We start from the raw sequence: 19,349 nt of genomic DNA, 5'->3' as shown, positions 1-19,349 counted from the left end.
AGTGCTCAGATCCAAGCTATCTGGGGATATGTTGGACATATAGGTTAAACATTGTATTATGAGTGTAGCGGATTGTATTAAGCCTGCCCTGTAATAGTTATATAAGACTGCATTTGTTTTATTGTATCTGTGTGTATATGCAAAAGATGTGTAATTTCATATGTGGGTTCGGTAGTCTCATACGAATGAAACTACCGAACCATCAGACCACCCCAGTGAGAAGTGTGCGCCTCGTTAAGCGTTCACACTTCTCACAAACCGCAACTTAATTGGTAACTGTTAAGTGCCTTGGTGGCTGCCGGTCGATATACGAACCACGTGCGGCGGCCATCTTACGCATAAAAATCTCAGCGGTGTTTGGTCGTCGAGTGTCTGGAACTCAAATCGGACACTCAAACAACCGAACACCGCTGAGACCTCCAGAGTTCCGTAACTACCGAACGGAGAGACCAGGCTACCCCCCGTTCGGTAGAAACAGAGTACCGAACAAGAGAAATACAATGCATGTAGTATTAAGTGTGGATGGCAAGGATTACTATACGTTTTAACTGCCGAACGGAGACCGACCGCAGGGCCCAAACACATGGAGCCCTTTTCGGATGCCACCTCGTGTGCGGTCGGTCAAACTTCACCCTCCAACTAACTCCCGAACCCCTGGTCCGATCTGGGTAAATTTTGGATATATTATTCACCCAGATCAGGGCTACCTGGCGTTACCCTAAGAATTATGCTACCTACTGGTTTAGGGGTACATCCAGGTTCTGGGGAACTGTGTGTTACAGTTAAGGGGATTATGAGTCACATTGAGGGGAGGAGATGTGTGGGAGTTAACTGTAACTGTATTGGTTAATGTCCGAATGTTTGTAAATCCCTCCCTTGCATGGGGGAAATTCTTAAAAGGAGACTGGGAATAAACGTCAGTTCTGCTCCTGATGCTGTGTGTCGTCCAGTCATTGGGAGTGCTGTTGGGATATTGTTGGATTATTTTGCCTGCTAGAATCACTACTCTATGGATCTGTAATACTTGTTCCTGAGCCTCACTGGGATCTTAAGTGGAGAATAGTTGTGGAATATCAGCTCTCCGCTACAATGAGTTATGTATTTTTATGTAGTTTTTGTAACAGTTTTTGGACTTAGAGATATTTCCTGTACCTGGAGATAATTGGCTTACCACACCTACTTAAGCCAATTATCTCCAGAATAGAGGAGAAGATATACCGGCTGCACAGCCTAATTGAAGCATTGAATTAGTGTTTTTCTATGGGGAGGCCTTAATGCGTGTGCGGCCCCTGAGGTGGTCAAGGGTGTTAAACCATTCTCAAACGCTTTAACCTCAAAGTTGCCCCCAGAGCCGAACTGTAGGTCCCCTCAGGTGGCATCTAGCTCTTGGAAAAATTATGTTTCTTTTTTTGTGAATGGGAGTCACTGATTGACGCAGAGTGTCTGCAGACCACCTTCAGAAGTCGGTTGCTGCATGGGGGGGACCTGAGATCGATGCTGGAGGCAACTTTGGGGTTCAACCGTTCGAGAACAGTTTAACCTCTGAAGGTAAGAGGGTGTGCTCGAGTGCCTCTTGGCACAATAACAATTTAATTTAGATTAGATTGTTATGTTGCCTTGAGTGTTCCTTTAAAGTTTAATTGGCTAAATAAATAATAGTTCATAATCTTAAGTGTTCCTTCATAAGGCACCACATTGTGGTTTACGGACATCTGAACTGCATACTTTGGGATAAAATAGCCACACTGACAAAAGCTGGGTTGGAGATTTGCCCAAATGAGCAACTATCGTCTAAATTTTTTAGTTTTTACTTCATATCAATTCAGTGTTTAGTGGATTTACATACTGGATGTTAACAGTCTGATTTCCAAACGTATTCCCACTTTTGCAAAAACTTAGAGATTACCTATATTTTAGAACCCCAACCTACATCCAGATTTTGACAACTAATAGTGTTTTCTAAAAATAAGTCAGATCATTTTTAAGATTTACAAGTGAATTTGCCCAACATACGTATCTTATTTGGTGCATGCAATAATAAAACGTACTACCAGTAATAATATATTCAGAGTTTTGTGGGGGGTTTTCTGCTTTCCCTTTTTTTTGCCAAGTCCCACCATTCCCAATAACCAATTTTGAAGAAGAAGAAAAAGAAAAAAAAAAGTAGTAAGCACCCATGGCCCTTATAAAGAAACAATCAACCATGTGCAAAAAGATTAACATTTTATTGGGATGATTAAATCTCTAATAGAAGATTAAAATTAATTTTGCGCTCACTTTTCTTTTTTAATCACAGTAATCATAATTAGTTCATACTGCTACACTTAATCAAAACACTTATTTTAAAATGTTAAAAAAACAACAACATACAAATGCATTCAAATAATTACAAAACAAGCTAACAAAACATGATGGCAGTATTGTCAAACTTCAAACTACAGACAGGTGGATGCTTCTGAAATCGGGGAGTCATTCAGCACCATTACGAAAAGTTAAACTACGGTCTGTTCACAAAATCAGAGTCCAGATTCAATCCACATAGTAACAGGTCATCAATGGAACCATGAATGAGTATATTTAGAAAACTAACATTGCTGGGTGTTCCTTGGGATGTAGAGCAAACTAAGTTAAGGAATAAGGATATATTTAAAAGAGAAGGATCAACAAAATGAAATGATAAAAGTGATGGAAAAAATATTGAATGTATCCTCTTTCCAAATCTGGTCTCTTTCATTATACAAGAGTTGGTTAAATAGCTTCTTAATGTGACCACTTTGACTTAATACACGTAATTTCATATTCATTAGCAATGTTTGCCCTACCTGAACTGGATTATGATATAATTTGTTAAATCTGTAATATTAATCTGAAAGAAAGCAGAGCATCTCATAAAAAAACAGATCCACACAAATTACAGGCGATTTTATATATGTCAGTCAATAGTGTAATTCGGAGAAGTGATTGTTCCTCTTTAAGATGGCTTTAAAGATTGCGACCTTTATTAGGACTACTTACATTTGCAAGTTTACGATTCCCTCCCCCCTCATTCTTTTTGTAAAGTTACTTAGAGAATACATTTCTGTAAGCACTTTGTTTTGTCAGATCCACAAGTGCCTACACATCTATTTATTTTGTTCATCGAAATTGGTTTGTAATTTATTTGCTATTACTATTGCCATATTCATGCCTTATTTAGCCCGAATAAACTAGTCAGATTGGTAAAGGGATTCATTTAGCCAGATAATTTATATCGGATTTATTTTTAATAATACTACTCCTTTAATAAGTGTGTAAATTAAAGTCGAAGATATAGGAAACCTACATGTTATTTGCCAAAAAGATGAAATGTTCATAAGGATCCTTTGTAAACGATTATTAAAAATGTACCCCATCATTTTAGAACTACAGTTACATAAGAATGTGTTTGTTGCATGTTTGGCATTACTAGAGATGATCGGAGGTTCAATTGTATCAAACTAACTTAGAGGCCAATCACATTGTACTATTTCCCAACAAAGGTTGCAGCATCATTATTTTATTTTTAATCCAGTCTTGAGAGAGACATTCTTTCATAGCGTTGTGTTGCGTTAAAAAGAATAAAAAAGAAAAAAGCAGAGCTAGTTTTTGTTGTTTTTTTTTTTAAACAAAAAGTAAGCAGTGATTAAAACCCATATGCCGAAACAGAATGCTACTTAGAACATGCTACACAAGTTACTTAAAGCATACTTATATTTTGACAAAAGTCCACTTGTTCCAATTTGTGAATAGAAAGCTTTCACCCTCAGTGCATCAATAAGCAAAAAAAGAAAAAAAAATACTTTTGCATGAAAATATTGTTCTCAAACGCTATTAAGCACCAATAGCAAGTCATCAGACCTTTAACATTCTTCAGTATGAAAAAAGACATTATCCAAATCACTAACATGTCATCATTGCACTGCACATTCGGATTATATACAATACTTTATATAAGTCAATACAACCACTTTTTTCATCTTTATCTAAAACTTCTGAAATGTATTGCAAACACATGATTACACTCTTACAGATACATACATACGAGATCAATTGGAAAGATTGCATTGTGCAGCAGTGTTACCTCAAAGGTGAACAATCCCACATCTAAAACAATAACCAGGAAAATGAACACACACACTGCAGTTTGCAAGACGAGTGCCATACGCACAATTCTAGACAGCTTATCATGGCTAGCCTGCATTACTCTGGCTGCTTTGATTTCTCCATAATGCCAGGGGGAACAGAAAACACTTGTGTGTTAGACGTTAACACTACCACTGGTCAGTACAATAAGTTGTGTTGCAGTGCTGATGTTTGTTAAGGCGGCAGTTATACAAAGGGGTGGGGGGATTCCAGTATTTAAAGCAAGAACATAGGGAGGTTCTTCCCTGTTCTCCCCCAGCAATAATAAATATTAGGAAATTGCTTTTCACAAGTTTAACACAAAAGATCCAGAACACAAGGATATGACGTGACGATATCAGAGCATAAAGCAAAAAATTCTAATAAAAACAAACCCATCCCCCAGATTTCTATTTAAATGTGGGTTATTAGCAGCTAGAATTTTCCAGTTTGCAGTTTTATCATGTTATCATAGAACGCACTGTGCAAAGTGCTTTATTCATATTACGAAAATAGGTATTTTGAGCGTATTTGTGCCTATCATCCAATGCAATGTTTTCCAATAACCGAGGAATTTAATCCAAATGTTTTATATCAATTGTTCAATATTGCATTAATAACAACAGAAAACTCTAAGCAGCAATCCAAGTAGTACCAAAAGTACCTACATTATTAAATGAGCTGCAAACAAAGAGCGTATAGAAAGATATATAGAAAAGACCCACCTCTCTATGCACTTTAAAAACGATGTGTTCAAACATGAAGACAGGTTTATAATATGGGCCATGCTATAACATGCTAAAATAGGAATTTTTACATGTGTATCACAGGCAGTTCTGCATCTACTCCAATAAACTGTCTCCCCTGTACTTATGATAAACTGACCATTTCCAGGTGGTTTTCTCCATACTTGTTCTACGGCTTCACTAAAGTGTGTGCTGCACACAGAGATCAGCCCATTTGCAACATATTACCTGGTGGTGAATACATTATTTGTTTAGGTCTACATAGTTGATGGCGATTATTTTGACAGACGCTTAGTGCCACCTTAGCAGTTTCTAAGTGCCAGCGGTGGCCCTTGTGTTGGTCCATCATCACTCCTCAAAAGGTAATATACAGGAGCAACTGGGGTTGCAGGAGGACCAACTTAAACCTCTGGTACTGTGTTCAACAATTCTTTAACAACTCCATATCTAATAACACGGCGTAAATTACAATACAACCTCCATGAAGGGCGTAATGGAAAGGGCTTCAGTATGACTAATTGGACAGATAACCTACTAACATTTAAGATTATTCAAATATTATGTTCTTGCGTCTCCATACCTAGGTATACAATTCTCTCAATCTACCTCAGTAATATTAAAGACAAACACACACCCAGAGCACACTCCCCCGCCCCGCCCCCCCCCACACACACATACACACACATACACTGCAATCCTCTCACTCACACTGCAACTGTCACACACACGTACTGACCTACACATAGCAACCTTTACACACACACACACACAGCTCACACACTGTCCCCCTCACACACACATACCACTGCTCCTATGCCCTACTACAGCCCCATTTGCCAGCAGACCTCAGGTAAGTTGACAAACTGTTCTTAAACGGTTTAACTACTTATTCTGGGAGGGGGTGCCAGCACTATTGACACCATAACCACTACACTGAGCTGTAGTGGTTATTGTGTCTGGGTTATTTCTTTAAATAAACTACAAGTGCCCCTCCAGAAATCAGGCTGTGGATCCCCCACTGAGCCCCACCTGCCCTGGTTGTGACTTACACAGCTTGCATGAAAACAAAATTCTTTCATTTTCATTTAGATATAATTTACTTAAATGTTTTTATCTCCTGCTCTGTAAATTGAATGTTGCATTCAGGAGGCACCTGCAGGGTCTAGCAAGCTATTAGCAGAGCAGGAGAGAATACATTTTAAATTAAACAGAATTTGCAATAAAGGAAGTGCAAACATTAGATGACTCTTTACATGAAGTGTTTAGGAAGTCAGTGCAAGTCACATGCAGTGAGGTGTGGCTAGGGCTGCATGAACAAAGTGATTTAACTCCAAAACTGCAGAGAATTGAGTAGCTTCATTAAGCTAAAGTTGTTTTGGTTACTTTAGTGCCCCTTTTAAATTAAAATCTCGGCAACGAGCAACTTGGATTTTCTGCCAAAATAGACAAGACTATAAACCCTGATCTTTGTTTCCTGATAGAGGAACTTTTTCTGTGACACAATTTGGACAACTTTGTTACAAATTACGGTTCTCAAAACCTCATTCTCCATGGATTTTCCCAATTTTAATAAAATCTTTGAAGCCTTTCTATGATTATTTTTGTTTACAAGCCTAGCTTCTAGTTGTAGATCTGGCATCCTGACTGTCTTCAAAAGGAACAGAAACACTCATCCCATCTGCCATAAGTAGTCCACCTTGTATTTCTTTTCAGTTATGGGGAAGTACCATCTTACATTTGTTTGATTAAATGGTCAAAAGCTGAATTATCTTCCTTTTTCAAATGGCAATTTACAAAGTGATTTCTCGGATGCACAGTTAGCTGTCAAACCGCCCATGGGAAAGCATTACTCAATGCTTTCCAATGGACGTCCAGCGTGCTCTCAATGCAATTTTCGCATTGAGTATAGTGGAAGCTGCCTTTAGTGGCTGTCAGGGAGACAGCCACTAGAGGCTGGACTAACCCTCAATGTAAACAGCAGTTTCTCTTAAATTGCTATGTTTACAGCTGCAGGGTTAACGCTAGATGGACCTGGCACCCAGACCACTTCATTGAGCTGAAGTGGTTTGGGTGCCTATAGTGGTCCTTTAAGTAGAATAACCTGATCTTCAGATGATTTTTTCAGTCAAACCTTCCAATGGTTGAAGTCACACATTTTGTGCGTTTCCTTCAGATCCCTCTTCAATCAAAGTTTTACACGTCAATGGTGAGGCCACAAAAATCCATCTACAAGAAGTCTGTACTTTGCCCTTTAGACTCAAGCTGAGCGACTAATTTATCTACTGGTAAAATGTTACAATGCTCAAATTCTTCATCTTTAAGATTAAACAGAACTTTAAAGTATTTGGAAACATACTTTTCTGGAATATTTTCCAATCTTACTTCATCAGAATAAATAGTTTTTGGTATAAATGAAAACCTCTCACTTTAAGGTTTGTGATCTCACTACTGTCACTAGTTTTATGAACCTCTGAATTTCTTCTTCTGTGGTCATTCGTCGGAATCTTTATCAAAAGAAGAAAAAACTCAGTAGAAGAATAAGGGCACTCTCAAAATTCTGTTGAAGTTCATTCCCTTCGTCATAGATTTTCTATGGGCTGGTATCTGTGTGGTCTGTTTAAAGTCACTCTGAAACCAGTTAACAGAAATTCCAATATCTCCACAGCATAAATTTATTCTATAGCCTCTTTACAACATGGGCTGTAAGGTTTCTTTACTTCCAACCTTTTGGCAGGGGAATATCACAACTAATCAATTTAAAAGTTTGATTTTAGATGTAGCTTTTGGTTTTGTGTTGGCAGGTATCTCTGGAGATGTGGTACTAAACATCTGTTAAAAGATGAATATATATAGAATATATATATTAGAACCATATTAGAACCATATTATATAGATGCCATATTTTAAGATGCCAGAGACAGTATCAATCTCCTTAAAATGCTTCAGCTCATGTGTGGGGAAGGAATGAGACCGATATCCTATGCAGACATGTGACCAGTGGTCTAAATCTGGTGGCAAACTTGTAATCTTTCTGGTACATGAGCAGTCACACTGTCTGTTCCCCATGGTATGCACATGGCAACCCATGGGTGCTTTCCACTGGCTGCACAACCATGTTCCGGGCCAGTCCTTTCTTATTTCTGCAAGATGGAACATAGTCTACAGTGCTAGTTCCTAACTGGATATGAACCACCTCCTAGACTACCTGCCATAAACAAATATACCAGCATTCTTATACTTTAATACTCCACCCAGACGCTTATGTAGCTTTACATCCAATAATAGAAGCCCATGTGTTTCCTATCATAATCAAAATAAGCGCCATGTTTCGAATAAAAAAAAAAAACAAGGTTGATTAGGGGAGACATATTTTTATGCCAGCAAAGAGGTTGAGGATGGGATAGAACTAAATTGTTAAGCATCTTAAATGTTAAAAAGTTACCTGTATGATAGGAAGACAAAAGCTTATATGTATACTGCCACTATACAACAGGAATAAAATTGCAGAGGCAAGTGGATGGAACCACATACAGAGCAGGTCTATTGAAAATCCTTTTCAGTCTTTAAGGCACCCAAAAAGGTTTGTTTTTTTGTGTGTGTGTTTTTTAACCCATGGCCCAGTCAAAGTTAAGAACTCAAACTGATAGAAACTCTGAGGAAAGGGTTACAGACCTTGGCCACCATACTGAGTCCATAAATATCAACATTTTTCACCTTCATCAGCAGCATCATTGCATAATCTGTAGGATCATCTTGAAACTTTTCCGGCTCAGCAGCTGTTTGCAAGGTAAATATCAATATGATTGACTGTTTTGACTGACTGTCTGGAAGGTGGTGTCTGGCAGAAGAGAAGATGCTTACCTTTCCTACTGACTTTGCAAATTGCTGACCAAGCTTTAGGCACCTACTGCTGATATCTCCTGACTTTCTAAGCCATTTGGCATTATGCTGGACCAGAAAGAGTGAGAGCTTCACAGAATTTGGCTTATTGCTGACCTAACAACCTTCATGTACTACTACGGACCTCATCAAAACGACTTAGGCACATAAATGCTTCCCAAGTGAGACTCTCTTGTCATGGGTGCTCTGGAGAGGTTTTTTGTCGACTTCCTGTACGGTGTAAAAATGCCCATAAGTTAAAAGCCCAATTTGACCTTGAAACAAAACAACCTGCTACACCAACAAATCCACAGGGCAGCTCCTGCTGCCACTTGTATGCCATGTCCCAGAGGAAAGGTAGGGTCTTGTTTTCCTTCCCTCTGCCCTCCTTTGCTGTGCAGAACTACCATCAAGCTCTAAACCTGACTATTTAGCCCTCAACCTCATAGACTTACATCGTCTATGAGGTAGAGGGCTAAACAGTCAGGCTCCTAATACCGATGAACATTCCAGAATCAAATGAACAGAGGAAACTATCACTGCGGAGACTGTGTAGCTAGCTTTGGTAGTACTGCTGGACTTACAATTAGAGATTTTTTTTTAACCTTTCCACTCTCATGTATGCATACACAAACTATATACACACACTTAGAGTAGGACCTGCCATAAGAGCAGACATTAGGCTGTTAGAGTAGGACCTGCCAAAGATGGGGTACATTGACGGTTTGGCAGGCTTATGCAATGTATGATCATATAATGTAACTAAACCCCCATTACTTTTGTCTAGAAGTGTTTAAAAAAATTTTTTTTTTTTTTAAATCTGTCAACTTTGAAGTTGCTGTATAGTGGATAGGTCGAGTGCTCTGGATCTTGTGTATTGTATAAATTGGCCCCCAGCAGCACCCCATTTATGCATGTTCAGTTGAGTGCAGCCCCATGGTTTCTCTCTCTCTCTCACACACACACACACACACACACTTTTGTAAAGGAAATGACACTCTGCTACAATGTAAAGTAGTAAGTATATGTAAAGTAGTAAGTGTACAGCCTGAATAACAGTGTAAATTTGCTGTCCCCTCAAAATAACAACACACAACCATTAAAGTCTAAACCATTGGCAAGAAAAGCAAGTAGTCAATATTTTGTGTGGCCACCACTATTTTCCAGCACTGCCTTAACCCTCATGGGCATGGAGTTCAACAGAGCTTCACAGGTTTCCACTGGAGTCCTCTTCCACTCCTCCATGACGACATCACAGAGCTGGTGGATGTTAGAAACCTTGTGCTCACCCACCTTCCGTTTGAGGATGCCCCACAGATGATCAATAGTGTTTAGGTCTGGAGGCATACTTAGCCAGTCCATCACCTTTACCTTCAAATTCTTTAGCAAGGCATTAGTCATGTTGGAGTTGTGTTTGGGGTCGTTATCATGTTGTAATACTGCCCTGCGGCCCAGTCTCTGAAGGGAGGGGATCTTGCTCTGCTTCAATATGTCACAGGACATGTAGGCATTCATGGTTCCCTCAATGAACTGTAGCTCCACAGTGCCGGCAGCACTCATGCAGGCCCAGACCTTGACACTCCCCTACCACCATGCTTGACTGTAGGCAAGATGCACTTGTTTTTGTACTCCTCACCTGGTTGCCACCACACACGCTTGACACCATCTTAACCAGCAATCCATGTCCTTAGTCTGCTTGTCTTTAGCAAACTGTATGCATGCTCTCTTTTGCATCATCTTTAGAAGAGGCTTCCTTTTGGGACGACAGCCATGCAGACCAATTTGATGCAGTGTGCGACGTACAGTCTGAGCACTGACAGGCCGACACCCCACCCCTTCAACCTCTATTTCCTAAAGACAACCTCTGGATATGATGCGGAGCACGTGCACTTAACTTCTTTGGCCGATCATGGCGAGGCCTGTTCTGAGTGGAACCTGTGAAACTGCTGTATAGCCTTTTTCACATTGCTGTAGCTCAGTTTCAGAGTCTTGGCAATCTTCTTATAGCCAAGGCCATCGTTATGTAGAGCAACATTTCTTTTTTTCAAATCCTCAGAGAGTTCTTTGCCATGAGGTGCCATGTTCCAGTGACCAGTATGTAAGAGTGATAACACCACATTTAACACCCCTGCGATTGTGTAACAATAACTAGTCACATGACACCGGGTCGAGAAAATGGCTAATCGGGTCCAATTTGGACATCTCCACTTAGGGGTGTACTCACTTTTGTTGCCAACGGTTTAGACCTTAATGGCTGTGTGTCGAGCTATTTTGAGAGGACAGTAAATTTACACTATTATACAGGCTGTACACTTACTACTTTACATTGAGTGTAATTTCTTCAGTGTTGTCACATGAAAAGATATAAATATTTACAAAAATGAGGGGTGTACTCACTTTTGTGCAATACTATAATATAATATATATATATATATATATATATATATATATATATATACACACATATATACACACGCACACACTGGATGTTATACTTAACACTGTGATTGTCATACTTCTAGATTTCCTAACAATCTTTTCAGTTTTTGCGCCGTTATATACTTCACTTAAAATTAAAAATGTGGGTTAACATTTACACTATTTGACCTTTTTTACACTGATTGATTCAACAGCTAGACACTGTTCTTGAAATCTATATAGATATATACTGTAGATATATATACACACACAACTCATGATCCTGCACTCACATTTGTAGTGCCACAGTGCTCTTTCAGCCAAATCAACATAAATCTCCACGAAGAAAGGCACACACACTGGGTTTTTTGAAGAAAATTATTTGCCTATATTAATAACACACGAGTTACAGCAAATCAACGTTTCAGTCCCTCATAGGACTTTCATCGTCGATTTGCTGTAACCCTTTCTTTGTGGAGATATTTATATATATATATATATATATATATATATATATATATATACACACATACATACACACACACACACACATACATACATACATATACACACATATACAGACACAACAAAAAAATTGTCTTGCACTCCAACTTACTGGTGTCTTTGCCCAGTGCTTGTCAGCATAGTATAACCAGATAGCGTAGAGATAGCACTCCCAAGACTCCAAAAGGTATTAAAAATAAAATGTAACTTATTTTCAAAATTTTAAAATATCCTGATGAATGTCACCCAAACTTTCATCAGGATTAAAGTTTGGGTGACAAATTGAAACGTTGATCTTTTAAAATTTTGAAAATAAAAGTTACATTTTATTTTTAATACCTTTGGAGTCCTAGAAGTGCTCTCTCTACATTTATATATGTGCTCTTACTCACAAAAAAAATAGAGTAAATATGACTGCGGGTAAAGGCTTGACAACTGCAGTTTATCAACGGTACATACGTAATACTACCAACAGGAACAATATTCTTTTTGTTTATTTTTGTCTTTTATACAATTCCGACAGTGCTTTACAATTTTATAATGGGCATATAACAAAAATAAATGGCCTATAGCTTCATATGAACAGGAGATGACTAGGGCTGTGCTCAGACAAGCTTACAATTCACCGAATGTGATAACACATTTGAAAAAACAGCATTTCAGATAGGAGGAGAGATAGTCAGGTATGTATGTATCTATGTAAACATACAGGGGGAAAAATAAGTGTTTGGGAAAGCTATAGTGTGAAATGGACTACAGAACTAGTTTGATGAGGAGTGTTTGGGCAACATGGTGTAAAGAAAGAAACCAAACCGGAACAAGATTCTCTTTAGTTACAATGAGAGCTTTGAGAGACTTCTTAATTTACTGGAGACTAGGATTCCATAGGAAAGATGCTGCCGTTACAGAGTTCCATTGTGAGGATTAGTGATGCAGGTGTAAACAGAGGGTAAGTAAAGGTCACATGCAGTGTAGAGTGATCAAAAAGAGGTGTACTTCAGAATTAAAGAAGAAATTACAGGTAGAGTTAATGAAACCCGTAGAGGTCAGTGTCAGTCAGTTTTAAATAGATCCTGAAGGGTACAGGAAGCCAATGTAAGTACTAGGATCTATGTAAATGATGATATGAGTAAAGAACAGAAGTTAAAGGAGTACTATAGGGACAGGAACACAAACATGTATTCCTGACCCTATAGGGTTAAAACCACCATCTGGGCCCCTCATGCCTCCCTAAAAATAGTAAAATCGGACTTGTATTCAAGTTTGGAGCTGCAGGCCTTGTCCCTGTTTCCTGTAGACCAGCCAACTGCCTGGTAGCCTGATCCAATCACAGTGCTTCCCCATAGGATTGACTGAGACTGACAAAGAGGCAGATAAGGGACAGAGCCAGCATGATTCAAACACAGCCCTGGCCAATCAGCATCTCCTCATAGAGATTAATTGAATCAATGAATCTCTATGAGGAAAGTTTAGTGTCTGCATGCAGAGGGAGGAGACACTGAATGTTTCGATGCATATTAGGCAGCCATGACCCAGGAAGGATCTCTAACAGCCATCTAAGGAGTGGCCAGTGAAGTGATCACTAGGCTGTAATGTAAACACTATTTTCTCTGAAAAGACAGTGTTTACGGCAAAAAGCCTGAAGGGTATGATTCTACTCATCAGAACAAATGCAAATAAGCTGTAGTTGTTCTGGTGACTATAGTGTCCCTTTAAAGGAGATAACTGGCTGTCTGGTTGCAACGATCACTATAAGTAGTGGGATATTGTGGACTTAAGGTAGGCAGATTAGGAGCGAGATGTAATCATCAAGGAGGGAAATGACAGATACAAACTGCCTGATGTGGGAGTGAAGCCAAAGCTGAAAATAAGGCAGAAAACCAGAGGATCAATTTAAACATTATGTCTCAATAAAATATTTTGCACCGTCAAAATGGGTGGCATCTTTGGTAAATTATATAATTTTATCTCAATAAAATCCATTTGAATTTGAGATTGTAACATTACAAGTGTGAAAACAATCGAGGATACATGCAATGAACTCATTACTATTTGCCCCATTTATAATTTACTCCATGTACCATGACAACTTCAGGGATTTGAAGTGTCCATGGTGCATGTCTGTATGGGCAGCATTTAAGTAAGAAACACTGCACATAAAAAGATACTTTGTTTTGCTGCCAAAGGTGCAACTCCACCTCCGGCAGCATCATTAGTCAGCCCAGCATGAGAGTTCAGGGATGGCTAATGTTACATCTGTGCCTGAAAAAAGTGCTGATGTTCAGTGGTGTCAACACCCCTGCCCCCCCAATATAAATTCAGCCCTGCATTCCTTACTTTCCTTCAGTCTACAGTGAGGGGGGGTGGCATTAAAAGAAGAGGATTACACTACAGGGAGAACTTGGCCTCGGTGCTGTATTGATGGGATTTAAAACATTTCGTTTTAAGGGGGAACTCTGCCAGCAAGGTGACCACAAAATAAAACTGGAGTAGCCCTTTAAAATATATTAGTAGTAAATGCTTACACTGCCTCCTATATACTGGATAAATTGACTGTGGGACATTTTAAGTGATTCATGTTTACTGAAAAGGCAGAGAAACATAATCTGAAGTCTACGAATATCAAATTGTAGTCTCCAGATAGATAAAACCGGCAATGGGGGTAAAATCATTTGTTCTATACTTTATTTCTGGAGCAGGATGGATGTACTCTCTAACTCCAGCTGTCCACATCCCTTAATCTATTTCCATTCTATATCAGGCTAAGGCTCATTGGAATTAAGGCTAAACAGCTGTAGATACAAGTTGGGGACCTGAAAGAGAATATCTGAATGCGAGACACTTTCAATGTGACACATATAGATTATTAACAACTATATATATGTAACATTGATAGATTTCCCTTTCTTGTTATGCACATTACCAGACCAGTTTAAGGCAGAGAGTTTTTGTTAATGTTAACGTTCTCATTTAATTCTCTGTTAAATCTGTGTACACTTTAATGTCCTCTCTGACTTGATATTTGACTTTCAATATTTGTCCTCTCTGACTCATATTTAAGTATAATTTTCCTACATATTCAATCTGCATACCTAATCAATGTCGAATGTGTATTCAAAGGGCTAGTAAAAAAAAATTCAATCTGTAATCTATAGCCTAAAGCATATTTACAGCACATGCATGTAGATTACTTAAGTAAAGAAAAAAAAAATCACAATACCAAAAACTCATTCTATAAACAAAAAAAAACAAGTAAATTCACTATAAGCAGCATTTCACCATTGATTTTGTTGTTCACTATTTCAGAACTGTTTAAAACAAACCAGCCCCTGCATCATGCATAGACTGAACAATCATCCCGAATTGCTGAAAGGTGTTTATAGGTTTTGAGAGAGAATCATCCCCGCCCCCTTCTCCCACACACACACACACAAATTGAAGACAATGGTCATTACAAACCTGTGATAAGAAAAAAAGCTAAATTTTCAGAGGTGAAGCTGTTCTATCTAGTAGACACAGATTGCAACCCACATGCCACATGGCCAGACCAGCTGACCTCACAATCAGGTTAATGCTACAGGCCTCTGAACCCTGTAAACTATACCATGATGTTAAATGTTTTGTACAAACAAACCTACATAGGATCAAGTTTTTTTTTTTTTTTTTACGTTTGTCATTATATATTCAGCCTCTGTGCAAGCAACACTCATTTCAAGGAAAAATAAAGTTTCTCCCCTCCTTCAACAATCTAATAATTTTGGAGTCAAAATATTAATTAATCTACATTGCAATTGGTAACCGCTAATTTATTTCAAATTGGATGATATAACAAGTTATCGTCCATTATAAAAACAAAAATGAAAAGAAAAACATATAAATATCACTCAAAATACAATGGCAAATAATTTGATACCACATACTTTGAGATTTATTTTAATGAGGTATTATATGTAGGACTGGCAGCGCAATTCTCCTATTGGAAATATTTGAGGCCAGCAACCAGAAAGAATTTTTCCAAAAATACTTCGGAGTCGAGAACCGCAATGTGGGCTGCTCTTCCAATCAGAGAATTTGCTGTATTGGGTAATGCATGTATGACATCATATCGCACCAAATTGCAGTCTTTGTTCTGCAGAACAGGTAGCAGGATATTTTTGATCATTTCAGCATAAACTGGTCCTGCAAATAAATAAACAAAAACACATAATATAAAAAACAATCTACAATAGACTTGTAGCCAATATGTCGCTAGCGCTTCCAATATAATCATTTATGCACCAACTGCAATATATACTGTGTTTGTTTGGCTGGCTCGACTACAGGAAGTGTTTTATTCACAGAGCTTGGAATTTAGAAGAATTGACAAGAGAGTTGCAAATTGGAAGACAATAGCTGTACTAATGGATTCAGTTTTTACAGCTCAGCTATTTTCCTAAAGAGTTTCTCTGGACAGTTTCTTTTTTTTTCCTTTTACAATTTCCAGTTTAGTGAATAAACCCAATTAAATTAGAAAAATGTACACACTGTAGGAGAGAAAATCCAAACAAAGGTAAAGTTAGGATGTCAACCTATTTGAAGCTTGTTTGAGTTATGGAAGCATTGCTAAGAATGGTAATGTTGGAAAGCTCATACCCACTACAAATGCATAAAATGAGCCCCCCTGGTAATTTGTTCATAGTTGTTCATAGTCTGGAAAAGTAAATATGGCATACACATTGTCAAGAATAGATAAATATGCCAAGTGAACCAAACAAAAAGGTACCAATATAATACTTTCTATTTTTTTTTCATTTTTAACTCCACACGTTTTTTTAGCATAACTTCTATCTGTGCAACGTATACCCAGTTGTGTAGTCTTTCACAGATGTCAATGGACTGCTGTATTGCCCTTTTCTAAGAAGGAAGCAATGCTCATGAGAATGTATTTACAGCAATAAAGCAAGAGCTGGCAAAGAGATTGCATGCACTTTGTGGTTAAACAGAATATGCAATGTGGATTCCTCGTGGAGTGTCTTTAACAAGAGATGAGGCGCATGTAAAAAAAGCATCACATTTCTCACCTGACTGCTTGTCCTTTAGAGCGGTTTTGCACATCTCAATGCGCGCAGAGTGATAGGGAACATATCGATCCTGCAAGGAACTCACCAAGACCACATTCCTAAAGTGCTCAAGGCCTGTCAGAAGTAATAAATATAAATATATAATAACCATACAAACAATCATACATATTGGAGGCTCAATAAAACAATTCTCTAATACTACTTTTTGCATAGGTCTCCTACTATATGTACAAGTGTGCATTTGTGTGTGCTCTCCAGGGGATATACTTGAAAAAAGATAAATATAAACATAGCTTTCCTGGTAAAAGAACTCATACATTAACACGTGAGAAATCTTTGAAAGGTTACAAAGCTAAAAAACATTTTATTGCAAGTATTTTACAAATATTTTTATAAAGGAGATTTAAGACGGTCTATGGTTAAATCTTTTCTGCCATGCTGGGACAGCATGAAGATATGTGCATCATTTCCAAGTATATATGTTCCTAAAATTACACTTCACGGATGAAAAAGTTTTGGTTTATAGTTGGATTGTTGAGTTGGCTCTGGGTTTGCTGAAAGGGTAGGAAACACAATTACAGTTATGGAGAACATTATGGGAAAGTACACTTGGGTCTTTATCTTGTAAATTAAATTGCTCATTTTGAATCGCTAATTTTTAAAGTTAATTCTACAGCATAGGAAACACAAAGACATTCTGAGGTCAACTATATCCAAGTTTTAAAATATTTATATTTCTGGTATAATCATTAGCCTTACAACTTAGTCAAGTATCTCTATAATGCAAAGCGCTCATCTTTCTAGATAGGTTCTCCTTCTTGTTTTCAAAAATATATATTATGAATGATCAGTAACTTGATTCACGTTATTAGAAACTGTACACAATTACTGCCAGCACTTCAAAGAAATATATAAATCACTAAAACAAACTGAATAGGAAATCATACCAAGGTGCATACTGGAGGTACAGGATTTAGCATTGAGACATTTGGAAATCCTTTCTATTCATGCATATTCAAAGATTTAAATTTATGAGCCAACGGATAACATTTAAGTATTCTAAGAATGCTCTTTGTGACACAATGCTCTCTGTGATGCTCTAATTTGAAGAAAATTATTATTGATTTAATTTTTTCCTTTACTCGCAGCACCTCATTTGCCATCGGGGAATGAAAGAACATAGAACGAATTCAAAGGCTACGTAAGTTTTATGCTTTTCGGGGTATGTTCCAAATAAAATAAAAATGAATTAATGAGCTAAACCTAAACTCCCATGAAGCTTATATAAAAGGTAGGTAGTTTAGGGATTCTGCTAATGTACCACCTAGAATAAAGGTGCAATGTTGTCTGAAAATAATAAATCTGGCATTATATTGCACTCACAAATTTCAGATGGTCAGAGCGTTTTATAGGTGCCACCCTCTATGTTATTAGGGGGCTTGGTTTCCTCCTTTAGTGTGGAGAAGATTCATCAACGAATGGGAAGCAAAGTGAAGGAAGACACCACCCATTATTCCACCAAAGAACTTTGATGGACTAGCCCTTAAGGACACATGACATGTGTGACATGTCATGATTCCCTTTTATTCCAGAAGTTTGGTCCTTAAGGGGTTAAGGAGGACTGAGGGAAGAGTGTTTTAGATTGCCTTTTGGGTTTTATTTGTTTAATACCATCACTGTTTTATGCAGTTTGGTCCAAAATGAAGTTCTTTGTAAGAACAAAACGCGTAGGACCTGTGGACCTTTTCTATATTGGATGTTTATGTATTATTGTTTTACCTCATATGTGAATAAATACCCATTTTGGATCATCCTTTTGGCTGGAGATTTCTGAACTATCATACCGGCCCAGGTGTCGGACGGCTATCACTTAAGGAGGAAACCCGAGCCCCGTATAAAACATTGAGGGTGGCACCTTTAAAACACTCTGATCATCTGAAATTTGTGAGTGCAATATAATACCAGATTGTTGATTATTTTCAGACAATATTGCACTGTTTTATCCATTATTCTAGGTACATTAGCAAAATCCCTAAACTACCTACCTTTTATATGCTGTATGGTTATGATCTGGGAGATAACTGATAAGTACACAGCTTCCCAAGGTTAAGTTTTTGTATTTTATTTGCACGTTCACTTAGAAATCACAGGTGGATTTGCAGTTTATTTGAGATATTGTTGTATTCCCATGAACCTTAGTCTGAAATAGTGATATTTTACTAGCACTTTTATGTAAATATATTCCCATGACATCCAAGTTCAAGTGTGTCAAACTTTTTTTTTATAAATATATATATTTCTGATATACATGGCCTGATATTTACACTAAAAGACAAGCAAATGTATACATGAGGATATGCATCACAGCAGATGAAATCAATCACCATGTGCACATACAAAACGTAAATAAAAAAACAGTAACATGATACCATACCGGGCTTCTTGCTAAGTTTGTATAAGAAGGTTTGCCGTGGATCAGAGTGGTCTCTGCACGTGAGCTGCAAAAGGGATCCTGACTTTTTCCACTTTTGCATAAACCACAAACCTGGTAAACAGGAAACAAAATGCTACTTAGAGCAAGGTTTATCAAGGACACGATAAT

The 19,349-nt window shown here is 37.9% G+C and overlaps 1 protein-coding gene across 3 annotated transcripts in view; it reads right to left on the bottom strand.

The window, feature by feature from the left end:
- Positions 1-15,468: 15,468 nt before the first annotated feature.
- FAM135A (family with sequence similarity 135 member A) overlaps positions 15,469-19,349 on the bottom strand; it is a 129,643-nt gene continuing 125,762 nt past the window's right edge. For all 3 annotated transcript variants that reach the window (XM_063442974.1, XM_063442975.1, XM_063442976.1), the window contains 3 exons: positions 19,182-19,292; positions 16,748-16,861; positions 15,469-15,866 (listed from right to left, as the gene is read on the bottom strand). In XM_063442974.1, coding sequence (XP_063299044.1) covers positions 15,661-15,866; positions 16,748-16,861; positions 19,182-19,292 — 431 coding nt within the window. In that variant the 3' untranslated portion in view covers positions 15,469-15,660. The remainder of the gene's footprint in view (positions 15,867-16,747; positions 16,862-19,181; positions 19,293-19,349) is intronic.

This window comes from Pelobates fuscus, chromosome 2 (assembly GCF_036172605.1).
Source record: "Pelobates fuscus isolate aPelFus1 chromosome 2, aPelFus1.pri, whole genome shotgun sequence".
Classification (NCBI taxonomy): domain Eukaryota; kingdom Metazoa; phylum Chordata; class Amphibia; order Anura; family Pelobatidae; genus Pelobates; species Pelobates fuscus.
Note: the sequence above shows the minus strand (reverse complement) of the source record. Positions and strands in the feature narration are given on the sequence as shown.